Source organism: Lotus japonicus, chromosome 1 (assembly GCF_012489685.1).
Source record: "Lotus japonicus ecotype B-129 chromosome 1, LjGifu_v1.2".
Lineage (NCBI taxonomy): Eukaryota > Viridiplantae > Streptophyta > Magnoliopsida > Fabales > Fabaceae > Lotus > Lotus japonicus.
This window is the reverse complement of record NC_080041.1, coordinates 108,747,369-108,759,546: the sequence shown is the minus strand read 5'-3', so window position 1 is coordinate 108,759,546 and position 12,178 is coordinate 108,747,369. Positions and strand designations below refer to the sequence as shown.

Genomic DNA, 12,178 nt, shown 5'->3' with positions numbered 1-12,178 from the left:
TTCATTGGAGACAATTTTTAACCGCCACAAAATGTCTTAGTGACTGTTTAAACTCCCACAAAATGCACTGTTGTGACTAATTTTGACTATTTGATTATTGTTGTGAACGAAAATAAGCTATGTATTTTTTCAGAGGGACTAAATTCAGTTCACCTATATTCTGTAGGCATTAAAAACATATTTAACCCAGTTAAATACAATGCAACCGCACTTTAATCAAGGGGAAATTTGAACCTAGAACTTGGAGTTGAAAAAGCAAACTCTTTGTTAAGTGAGGCCACAATCTAATAGTAATTGTGTGAAATCACTAATATTTTCTTAATTATCAGATGTTAAATTGAAACATTAAATTCAACATTTAGCAAAAAGGGAGTAGGGGTATTCAAACCTGAAACACGGGGGTAGCAAAACATGCAATTTTCCAGTTTAGCCAAACGTGTTTTGCCACCTAAAGTTTCAGGTTCGAATCCTCCCATTTTTTATTTTTTTTTGTCAAATGTTGAATTTAATGCTTCAATTTAACATTTAGAAGTTAAGTAAATATAAGTGAGTTTACATAATTACTATTAGATTGTTTGACTCAACTGACAAATGATTTGTTTTTTTCAACTCAAAGTTCTAGGTTCAAATCCCTTTCGCTTGACCGACGTTTGCCACATTCAGAACTAACTTGACTGACGTTTTTCACGTCAACGTTTAACAGTCATGTCACTTCCATTAGTTGACCAAAGCTGACAGAGAGACTAACTTGACCGACGGTCACTTTTAGGAACATTGAGAAGTATTTTAAAAGTTTAGGGATAAAGATGACAACGAGTGATATATTCAAGACCAAATTGACCATCTATCTCACCCTATGAAACTTAGAAGGTACAAATTCCAATTTTCTTTTGTCCTTGAAAGATGTCTCCAGCCACTCGCCACTCGGGTGTGGTTGTATATCCCTCCCAAGTCCCAACAAATGTATTTTCCGGAATACATATTCCACTTTCTCTAGTCAAATTAATATCTATCTACTACATCATATTTCCCAATTTTCCAAACCACTGTTGGTTACTGTTCAATTGAGATTGCATTTTTAATACATGGACCAGCATCACATGCCCAACTCATGCAGCCCATTTAATCCTTTAGTTTTTTTTTTCCTTTCTTCTTTTCACTAATTTCACGGATCCTGCCTGCGCATTCAGTCCGTTCCCAATTTCCCCCAATTCTATGGAGTCATCATTTCCACTATGTTCCAGCTTTTCCCCAATTTCGTGAATCTCTCAGGATCCTTGGGCAAAAAACAGCACACATTCCAACTGAAACCTCTATTCCTTTAGTGTTTCGCGGAGAGCTCTTCAAATCGTGTCACACATTTCGTGCGATATCTGCTCATGCTTTCAGCGTTTCTAGGTGTAATTTTCCATGGAGAACATTATTCCTAACCTGTAAGACTTTTTCCATTCATCATACAATGGTGCCAATCAGATCTCAACTCCTGATCTCCCTGCAGCATAAATTCCTTACTCCTCACCACTAGTGCAATCCTAGAGATTTAAATAAATGAACTTATAACAAAAGATGAAAATAAGAAATTGGATATCAAATCCACAAAACTCAATAGCAACAGGCTAAAAAAGACATATAACTTAATGTTATTATTTCCCATGATCTTCACAAAAATTTAAAACAAAATTACTCATCAGATGATTTCAGTCCGTCTTAATTTTACACAATGAAAAATAAGATAAAAAAAGTATCACTTGAATTCATACCTAATAAACCTCCCATTTTGCCTTAAATATTTGTCCAATATTTTCATCAAGGAAAGGCTGTCAAGAAATTCTTCTGTTCAGATCCATACTACCAGAAACTTCAAATCCTCCCAAAAAGGCATAATGGCAAAACCATTCAGGGATTTTCCTTGATGAATGGGCCATTCCTCAGTAATATACAACACATTATATAAAATTTGAACCTTGGAAACTAGGATATGGAGGCGGGACAACACAGTTAACTGAGTTAAGGGATCCGAAAAATAGTGAATTTAATCCAATATCAAGAGCCCAGCTTGTTCAGTGTTGTATGGAGAAAAAAGCTGAGAGGAAGGGGCACAAAACAGTGAACTTCAGAAGCCACTGCTGGATGATGCACTTCCAGATCTGAGACCAGAAGTGGACCCATCACTTGTTTTGCTGATGATCCCTTTCCCGAAATATTCGGCAATGACAGAGAACCCGTCTTTAGAGTTTTTAACTTGCTGAAAAAACCTGTCCTGATCCTTAGAATTCTGTTCTAAGTTTCTCTTCATTTCTAAAACAGACCTATATTCAGGGGCACACTCAGGGCATTCTTTTTCATTATCGCCAAGACAGCGCAAATGGAATGAGTGCATGCACATGAAGTGCACAGCAGGCAGATCAAGGGTGAAAGTGCATGCAGTGCATTTGCTAAGCTGAAAAATTCTAGCATTTGTTCTCAGATCTTGAATCTCTTTTCTCATTGCCAGTGTATCTTCCTGCACAGAAATCATTCAGTGATGATCATTTAAGAAATATTTCTTAAATAAATTATATTATATAAAGAGAAACTATTGCTTCTTATCAAAATTATCTTTTGTATTTTGCAATTTATCATAACAATCCACTAGTCTTCATCTTCAAGAGAAACTAAGACTGGTGATGAAAATTCAATTCACGTGAACAAAAAATATATGGTATGTGTTTATGACATGGAAATGCTGACTGTAGCAGATATTATAACAGGAAAAAGAATATCTGTTGCATAATGAATGATCAAAATCACTCCGTTTTTAATGCTCTGATATCAAGTCAGTGTTTTTCATTCTTTAGTTCAATACTCAGGCATTCGAACACAACTTTTGACATCTCCTTTTTCTGTTCAATTTCCAGTTCATATTTAACTATCACGGAAATCCAGGAGTATTAGGAACCTTAACAGGAAGCGAAAAATGAGGGACATGCAACGAATCCATGTTACATGTGTTATGAAAACCGATATGCCCAAAGGGTTTGTGGATCAGTTTCAACCCGGTGGCCCATACCCAATAGGAAAGGCCTGCGTTTGGCGAGGGTGTTATATGTCAAAAATTGCACTGAAAGCGAAACAGCTTAAGCTTTTGGCATGATGGTAAGCGTTCTAGTTCATGTCATTCCTCATGACCCGTTTTTTTGGTGAACCCAATGGTATCCACCGCCCATGGCAGTGACTAATCTCTCGCTGCGGGTGCTCGCACTAAGCGGTAAATAGCTGGCCACGAAATATGCTTCATTCTCATGGACGAGGATCGAACCCTTGACCTCATGGTTAAGGGACGAGGTGAGCAACCACCACGGCACACCTCATGGCTATTCCTCGTGACCATTTGAGCTTATAAAAACACCAGTATCTATTAATACTAATTAAATAAGGAAATAAATCATGAAATATAATTATAAGGAAACCAATCCTAAGAGATCACCAAAGATACTCAAAATTATCTAAGATAAAGTATTAATATTATGAGATATTTCTCAGATATTCTAAAACTCCCTATCAAGCTTGTTATTGCAAAACATACTAAAAGAAAATGAACTAAGAATTTTAACCCAGTGGCAAGAAAATAGGCAAAATTGCATATGGACTAAACATAGAGCCAAACTGCACTAAGGACAGGAGATGGAAAGATATGTGTATCCTAGAAGTCAGATTGTATGCCTCATGTAAATTTATAAAGACTGGGTTCCATTGTATATGGACTGGCGTTGACTGTTAGTAAGTGTTAGGAACCCAATTGCAAGGCATGTGACTTGTGTCCCACATTGGAAGTATGGGATTCTAATGTGGTGTTTATAAGGCCTTGGACTCTCCAACTACAACAGCTAGTGTGGTATGGTTCTCCAAGGGTCTTATGAATAAGCTAATCAAGTTATTGGTTAGAGGTTAGTTAGAGGTTGTTACAAATATGTTAGTAGCTGTTTAGATCCAGTTGAAGGTTGAGAGCTTTGGAGCTTCTTATGCAGTAAGCCTCATCAGGCTATACATGATTGCTCTCGTAGCCAAAGCAAAAACAAACCACATTTTCAGATTCAATCAATCACTCTCATTCTCACTCTCTCTAGTTTCCTTAACAAGATCGTAGATTGCATCAAAGACTGAAAACAGGGAAGACCGAAGGTGGGCCAGACTACACATTTGGGAGGGCTGGACTGTATACAAGACAGGCTAGACTTCACATTTGAGAGGATCAAACTGCATTTGATATCAGAGATCCCATTGTAGGGTTTTAAATTTAAACTTGTCAATTGAAATTGGGGCTCTAGCTTAGCTTATGAAAATAGGAGACTCCGCCTTTGGAGGTTCATGGGAGGTTCTAGAGGCCATGGTCAATGGAAAAGAGAGGGACAAGTGGTGGAAAGGCCTTGTAGGGAGAGATGTCCAAGGAAGGTTTTGAACCAACGAGAGAAGGGCATATCAAGCACGGGCAAGATGCAAGCTAGACAGCGCAAGCAGTAGCCAGAAAGGACCTTTGCTATGCAGGCACACTGTCACAGGTGTGAAGTGTGAACGAGCTGGAAGAGTGTCCAAACACTCAAGGTGTGCATAGGGAGGTTTGAGCTGGATTAGAATTTGTGAGGCCTAACTCAACCCAAAAGCTAGCTCAAGAGTTGAGGGTTGCTCTACCCATTATAAAGGCTATCTATGTCATATCTCTAGCCAATGTGAGACTTCTAACACCCCCCTCACGCCCAGGGCTGGACATCTAAAGTGTGGAATTTGCAAGACTGGACATTGGCGGGGTGGCCCAAATATGGGAGGTTTCTACCAACAAATGAATCTAGGATAGGCTCTGATACCATGTCCCAAAGCTTAAGTTGTTGGGTAAGGGGAACATGAATGGTTTTATATTATATTCTAACAGGCTGAAACCACTTACCACTCTGGTTTGGCCGGGTTTGAGGAGGCAGCCTAGATCTAGGGGTCACTAGATGACAGTAGAGGTAGCAGGCACAAAAGGAGCCTGCATTTTCAAGAATGATGACATGGTAGGGGATATTGGAAACCAAAGATGAAACATGGTTTTAGAGGAAAAAATTGGCATTCGCAGTAGGTCCTCCAGGTATGCACAGCACAGATTACAGATGCTCTCATTAGGTTGTAGATGACATGTTGAGGGAAGAGGAAAATGAGAGACGTGTGATGTGATGGAATCCGAGTTGTGTGTCAAACTGATGAAACCCTGATATTATTCAACAGAAAAATGTACAAGAAACAGATGAGTATTCGAGAGACTCATCACTCTCCTAATTCCCAATTCCCAAATGATCTCAAAGATACCTAAACCCTCTTCACACTCCCTTATTTATAGGCTAAGCCATAACTAACTAACTAACTCTAAATGCTAACCCTTAACTAACTAACTAACTCCAAGTACTCATCAATACTCCCCCCTAAACATCCACCTTGTCCTCAAGGTGGGGTAAAACACAAGCTTCTTTAAACAAACAAAAAACAAATACTCCAACAGTTGGGCCTGGCCCATTAGAGTAAGGGAATGAACTGGTCTGTAGATGATTGAGAAAGAAAAGTTCCTCTTGGGCCCGTTCCTTCTGTTTAGCATTATGGGCTTTGGCCTTGTGGTCAAACTTTGACCCAATTCTGAAAAATCTAGCTGAGCCAGCCTTGCTCTGCTTCGTGTGAACGCGTGTATGTGTGAAGACAACGGAAAGACCACACCCAACCAGCGACGACGGAAACGAGCGTCCCCCGCCATAACTGCAAAGTCCGGTGGCTTCGCCGGCGGCCGTGAAACGGTTACTGACTTGCGAATGAGCGAGCGCCCTTTACTCTCCTCCGCGCGAACTAACTCGAGGCCACAATATCCCACCACCGCTGTCTCAGCCAAATCCGGTGGCTTAGCTGGAGGACGGTTGGCCACCAAGTCCGATCTGCAAGAATCGCCAAGGATGAAGTGTGAGCTGCCACCACTGCGGTCTGGTGGCTTAGTCTCCAGTTGAATGGCAACCATCGAAGAGCAAAGAACAGAGGTCTGAATGAAGACCTCCGTCCAGCAAAAGAACGTGTCCGGCAGTCGATTGGCGGTTACCGCCGTGCAGAGACATGAATCCGGCGGTTTCCGCGGCGGCCGTCTCTCCCAATCGAACCCTAAATCACTGATTTGGGGCAAAACGATTGGTTGCACCTTCTTCCTCCCATGAATGCTGCAAATCTGCCATTTCTCCATTGAAGAACCTTCCTGTAACCGCTTGATTTTGATTTCCCCTTCGGCGTCGATCTTCTCTCCTTTCGCCGTCAACGTGCAATCGATGTAATCAACCACGGTGACCGGTTGACACCGTGACACCTCCGCTGTTTGCTCCGCCGCCATTGCAAACTCCGAGTCTTTCCGCGACGCTTCCATCTCAGAATTCTCCGGCGAATATGGCTTGATCTCTGATTTCGCCAACAGCACTGAATTGGCCTCAGGTTTGGCTTCCACCACAACAGTTCTTCGTTCTGCCTCCAAGACTTCTTGCTTCCCAGGGATTTCTTCCTCCTCTGAATCTTGGACTGGTTCTGGCATGTACGGTTCCAATTCTGGTTCGAATTTCCTCAACAGAGCCTCCACAAATTCCCACCATGTTGCCTTCTGATTGCGTCTTCTCCAGCAAAACCACCACATGAAAGCTTCACCAGTCAAAGCCTTCTCTGCCCCTGAGAATTTCTCCTCTTCGGATACTCCCTTGGCCTCACAGTGTTGCTCCACCATAATGAGCCATCCGTAGGCCTCTCTTCCATCAAATTCTGGAAACATCTTCACGAATTGATGGCAATCACAGCACCTAGATCGGTGCTCTGATACCAATTGATGAAACCCTGATATTATTCAACAGAAAAATGTACAAGAAACAGATGAGTATTCGAGAGACTCATCACTCTCCTAATTCCCAATTCCCAAATGATCTCAAAGATACCTAAACCCTCTTCACACTCCCTTATTTATAGGCTAAGCCATAACTAACTAACTAACTCTAAATGCTAACCCTTAACTAACTAACTAACTCCAAGTACTCATCACAAACACATCTATTAATACTTGTAGTAACCTTCAAATCTAAATTAAATAAGAAAATAAACAATGAAATATAGAAATCAATCCTACTAAAATATCCTAAGATATTCAAAATATTCTTAGATAAAATATTGATATTAACTTCCTTCACACAGAAATCAACTAGCGCTACTTTATGGATCGCCATTTCAAGTATTCCTCCGAATGGACTTTTCAATCGGGGATAAGGATGAAATATAAAGATTCCTGACATCAGTTTCTAAAGAACCATTTTTGAACAAAAAAAAACAACAAAAGAAGCTGAACTGCATATTACAACCATCCTTCCAATGTTTTTTTTTTTGGAAATCCAAATATATTAGTAAAGAGGGAAGAGACTAAGCTCAGGAATAGGACAAAGGGGATAACAAAAACAAAAATACCCAACCATCCACAAGAATACACAACCACCTAATCACCCTATAAAGAGAAGAAAACAAAAGCTACCCTGACCCAAAAAGAAAAAGCCCAAGGAAGCAAAGCCGAAGACCTAAACCAGAACATATAGCACAAACCTAAACCACCACTCCTTCATTTCATGTACCAGGCCGCAGATAGCCGCCTCGTCCCCGCCGTCAAACGTACAACCCACAAACTTGCGATCAAGCCACGCCTTCCAATATTTCCCTTTGTTCTTGAAGTTAAACAGTTTAAGTTTTAAAAACCATTGTCTCATCTGCTGTTGGTGTTTATAGCACGGAATGCATCTTACTTAGTCTAAATTGCTCATAGATTCACATTACTACTAAACAAAATGAATAAAAAAGGGCTATTTGTTATAAGCAATGGACACAAAATGGATGATGGATAAAACATATAAACTGTCAAAAAAATTAAGACCGACAGTATACCATGAAAAGAAAAAGCAAAAGACTCAACCTGATATTTCTCAATAGCATGTCTGTCCTCCTCGATCATCTTTGATTCCTGCTCAAGTTTCCGTGCAATGTAATCCTTGATCACAGAAAGTGTGAGGCATGGATTTCTGGAAAGAGTTTGAAGGACAACTATGGGGGGCAAGATATCATCCCTCTCAATGTAAGTCAAAACTTCTTTTACTTCTTTGGAGCAATCTTCTCCAAGCTCGCCAAAATATTTAAGTAGATCAGCCCAAAGAGACGGATCCCCTCCTTTAACTGAATCACCCAATCTTTTGCAGCATGCAATTAACCCTTCATGGTCATGTGACTGCATATAGCAAGCAATCACTTCTTTATAGAGTTTCATCTTTTCATACAAATACATAAGCCCATCTCTGAATGCATTCATTTCACATAATATAATAGCTAAATCAACATCATAAAGTGGATGTTCCGTCTCTGGAGGCCATGCACTCTTAAGCATGCGCAGTCCCTTTTCACGCCTTTGAAACCGGACCTTTTCCTCTTCTGAACTCTTGTCATCTGCAAGCGAGCCATTGGGCTGCGCTCTTAAATTCATGGATTTTGAAGATGCTCCATTAAGGTAACCTCCACCTTCATTAACTTGTGATATTGAAGGAAAGTTCAATTCATTGGATATATACAACTCTAAAAGGGTATTGTTAATCTCCACTTGAGCAGGTGAGTCCTTGACCTTATTGGTATATTTCTCAAGAAATTCCATAAGAGACTGAGGATGATGGACAAAGATGCTAAGAAAATCAACAGGAGATGGCAACATAGACACATACAAACCATTTGAGTGTGGTCTTTTGTCACCATCCTCTGTGCAAAGCCTTATGAGAATTTGAATTGTCTCCACTGGCATGTGCTCTATTAGAGTTTTACCATACTCCTTTATTGTCATCCCTGCCTGACTTGATTCAAGACCAGAAATATATCCCAAGGCCTCTTCATATCTACCAAGATCTTCAAGCAAGATCTTCAAGTACCATTCATGCCTCCCAGCCTTCTTTGCGACATACATTGCATGCTCATGGTAATTGGCAGCGCGACAAACCCTGATTGCTGTTTCGACATCAAACTTAAGTTCCCCAATGCTATCTTCGCTTTTAATAAATAGATTTAACTTTTCAACATCTTTTAATTTGGTGTAACAGTTTAATAGAAGTGTGGTGTGATCTTTAGAAGCAAGACCCTTCTCATGTAGCTTTTCCAAGTAATTTGTGAGGTTGTAGATTCTTTGAGCATCCAGAAACTTCTGAATCACATAAGAAGGTTCAAGGTGACCAATAGTATGTATGTACTGAGCCATTGCCTCATCATAGTCTTGCTTGCTATACAGATGATCTCCATATTTTCTAAGCACTTCAGCAGTGGCTGCAGCATCTGCTTGTTGAGTTTGAACAATATTAATTGCCACAGTGTATAGGTTTTTCTTGAATAGCATGTCTAACTTGCTTTCCATATCTTTTTCACCAATACATAAAGCTGACTTGTCAGTCATAATGAGTATAATGTTACCCCATTCATAGAGCATATGAGAAACTTCTTTGACCAACACACTGTGGGCTATTAAACGATTCTTCAGGTCATAGATGTTGAAAGTATGTTTTCCTGTTCTTTGATCTACAATAACACACAAAAGGTATCCACGAAACCACCCTAGCAATTTCTTTTCTCCTTCAAAAGCCCAACAAGGACCACGCCCATCGACTTCATAAAAATATACCGCCTCTGGTCGACCAATTATCAACTCCTATTCATGCCAACATATAGAAACATTTAGCATTCAAAGAGATATGCTTTTGATAATATAAAAAAAATTGAGAACAAGGAAAAAAAGATTGCATACAGAGCGGTCACTCATTGCAACACTGTTTAGACCACATCCAATCTGATCAAGGGTTTGCCTTCTTGGTGGTTGATCATGCAATGAGAACAAGCTAACTGAACTTGGAGTAACAGCAAACAACTGGAGAGATTGGCCATCCACCTTAAACCCAAGACCAGTGATAGAGGAAAGAGTTTTGTCTGAATGGTTTTCCACCTGAAGCTTAAAACGGGTGATACGCTCCCGTGCAATGTCTCCTTTTATACAATAAATAGCGCCATTGTCTAAGCCAATAGCTATGAGTAGTATAGGCGGCACTTCTTCTAAGACTAAAAAAGATGTAATCTGCAGTATAGAATAGTTCCAAAATCATGAAAACGGGGGATTGAAATAGTCAAACTATTATTATCATCATTCCTCTCAAGATGAAGAGTAACAAGTATGCATAACATTCTCATTACCTGTGCTTCAGGAAACTGATTAGTGAATATACGCAATATCCCAACACAATCAGGACTCGCCGTGCTAGAACTTTCAGATTGCATCTTATCCAGGTCAAAAACCTTCAGGCACAAAGCTGAATTCTGAGGAGTAAGCTGTTCATCTTCCCCAATAGTTACCAGAAAGTTGCGTTGCTGGTTAACCAAACAAAAGAAAACTTTCAATTTCAACTCAAGATCCTGAGCATTTTCCTGGACTTCCCAAGAAAGCATTTAAACCACAAAAGTTCTTGACCAACCCCCTAAATATAGGGTGAAGGGTCCAGGGTTCGAACCCTGAGGAGGACTAATTTACTAACATTACTAACAACTAACATTTGCCTATAAAAAGTAAACTAAACCTTGGAACTGGAATTCTTACACAAATTTCGATACAATACAAACAACGAAAAAATAAGATTTTGGAAAACTACACTAAATGAAGCAGTCAAAAGAAGCTCAACAAGCAGCAACAACAAATCAGACACAAACTCACATACCCATTTACCCAAAAACAAACAATTTCAACTGTTAAGCAGTGAAATAATTTATTCCCAAAAAAGATTTCCACTTCCTGACCCATTTCATCGTCAAATTCTTATGAAAGGATACTGAATGAGCAATCAAACAAAACAAAATTGTCAAAATCCACATACCCATTTCCCCAGAACATGTAATTCAACAACAGGAGAACGCAAAAGATCATATCAACAAGAGAAGCATGCTGCAAAATGGTAATAACCTTGAGCTGCTGAAGAAAGAGAACAGACGATGAGTGAGGTTGAAAAGCGTAATTGAACTTAAGTCCTCGATCGAACAAGCAAACGGTACCGTCATCAAAACCAGTCACCACCTTGCCCCTGCCGCTGGAACAGCACTCGATCTTCTTCTTCTTCTCCTCGTTCTTCACATCATGATCATCATCATCCTCGGGAACCACGCATTTCGCAGCGTACTTGTCCTCAAAGAACTCGAACTTCCTCCACTGATACATCACGATCGATCGGATTCCACGAAACAATGGACAATATTAACGCCGTCCGTCGCCAAAGCACTCACATCCTCCGGCTCCGCAACCTACCAACGCCACAGTCTGCCAATCTTCCTTCGCTAGAGAGTTAGTTAACAGAAAAATAACAGTTAAGTAAACTTTTGGTCCCTGTGTAATAGGTGAGATTTGATTTTAGTCCTGGCAAAGACTGAAAATCACGTATTTAATGAATCTAACATGGATTTTAAATATTTTTTTGATTTAAATTAAATTAAATTATTAATTAAAAATATATATAAATTACAAATAACTCTTAATCATTAATTAAGTAGTTTTCCTCTTCTAATAAAAAAAATCCCTAATTAACTAAAACTAAGCTAATTCTTAAATTAACTAGAGATATTTTTTGCATTTTAGAACAACCCAAAAAGAAGATTGAAAAAACAGAGCAAAACTCAAAATGTAAAATAAGGCCACGTGGTAAGACAACGCGTTCTTGCATTTTATCGGTAGCTTTATTCATAACAATTAGCATTTTCCCACACAAAATTGGGATTCCAAAACCACACTACCCCTTTTTATTTAGAAATGTTTAAAAGATATATCATATTGTTCGAGATTTAAGTTATAATATACTAGTTACCAACATACTACTTGCAAGGGCTGTCCAAAACAATTTGGGCCGACCAAAACCGACCAGCCCGTTGCCAAAAAATGGCTTCCGGGGCGGTTTTTGGCGATTTGTCGATTTTTCGGGTGGCCTGGTTCGAGTCCAGGCGGCCTAATCCGGACGGTTTCGGTTTGGGCTTCTTCCCGACCGAACAACGATATAAAAAAAACAGTCCAGCCCAATATGTTTCTGAGAGAGATAGTTATAAAAAAAACTCACTTAACCCT

General features: G+C 39.6%; 1 protein-coding gene across 1 annotated transcript; it reads right to left on the bottom strand.

Moving 5' to 3' along the window:
• Nucleotides 1–1,573: 1,573 nt before the first annotated feature.
• Nucleotides 1,574–11,462, bottom strand: LOC130729036 (vacuolar protein-sorting-associated protein 11 homolog). Its single transcript, XM_057580653.1, has 5 exons — nt 11,033–11,462; nt 10,273–10,446; nt 9,833–10,156; nt 7,976–9,736; nt 1,574–2,503 (listed from the first exon to the last, which is right to left on the bottom strand). The coding sequence occupies exons 1-5, from the start codon at nt 11,282–11,284 to the stop codon at nt 2,114–2,116; spliced, it is 2,901 nt and encodes a 966-aa protein (XP_057436636.1). The 5' UTR covers nt 11,285–11,462; the 3' UTR covers nt 1,574–2,113.
• Nucleotides 11,463–12,178: the final 716 nt, after the last annotated feature.

What these genes read in the sequence shown, in the direction of transcription:
- LOC130729036 (XM_057580653.1), bottom strand. Translation starts at nt 11,284, where the DNA reads ATGTATCAGTGGAGGAAGTTCGAGTTCTTTGAGGACAAGTACGCTGCG. An exon ending in TCTTTCTTCAGCAGCTCAAG is followed by an intron (nt 10,447 to 11,032) that starts GTTATTACCATT and finishes TTGGTTAACCAG; the next exon opens with CAACGCAACTTTCTGGTAAC. An exon ending in TTGCAATGAGTGACCGCTCT is followed by an intron (nt 9,737 to 9,832) that starts GTATGCAATCTT and finishes TGGCATGAATAG; the next exon opens with GAGTTGATAATTGGTCGACC.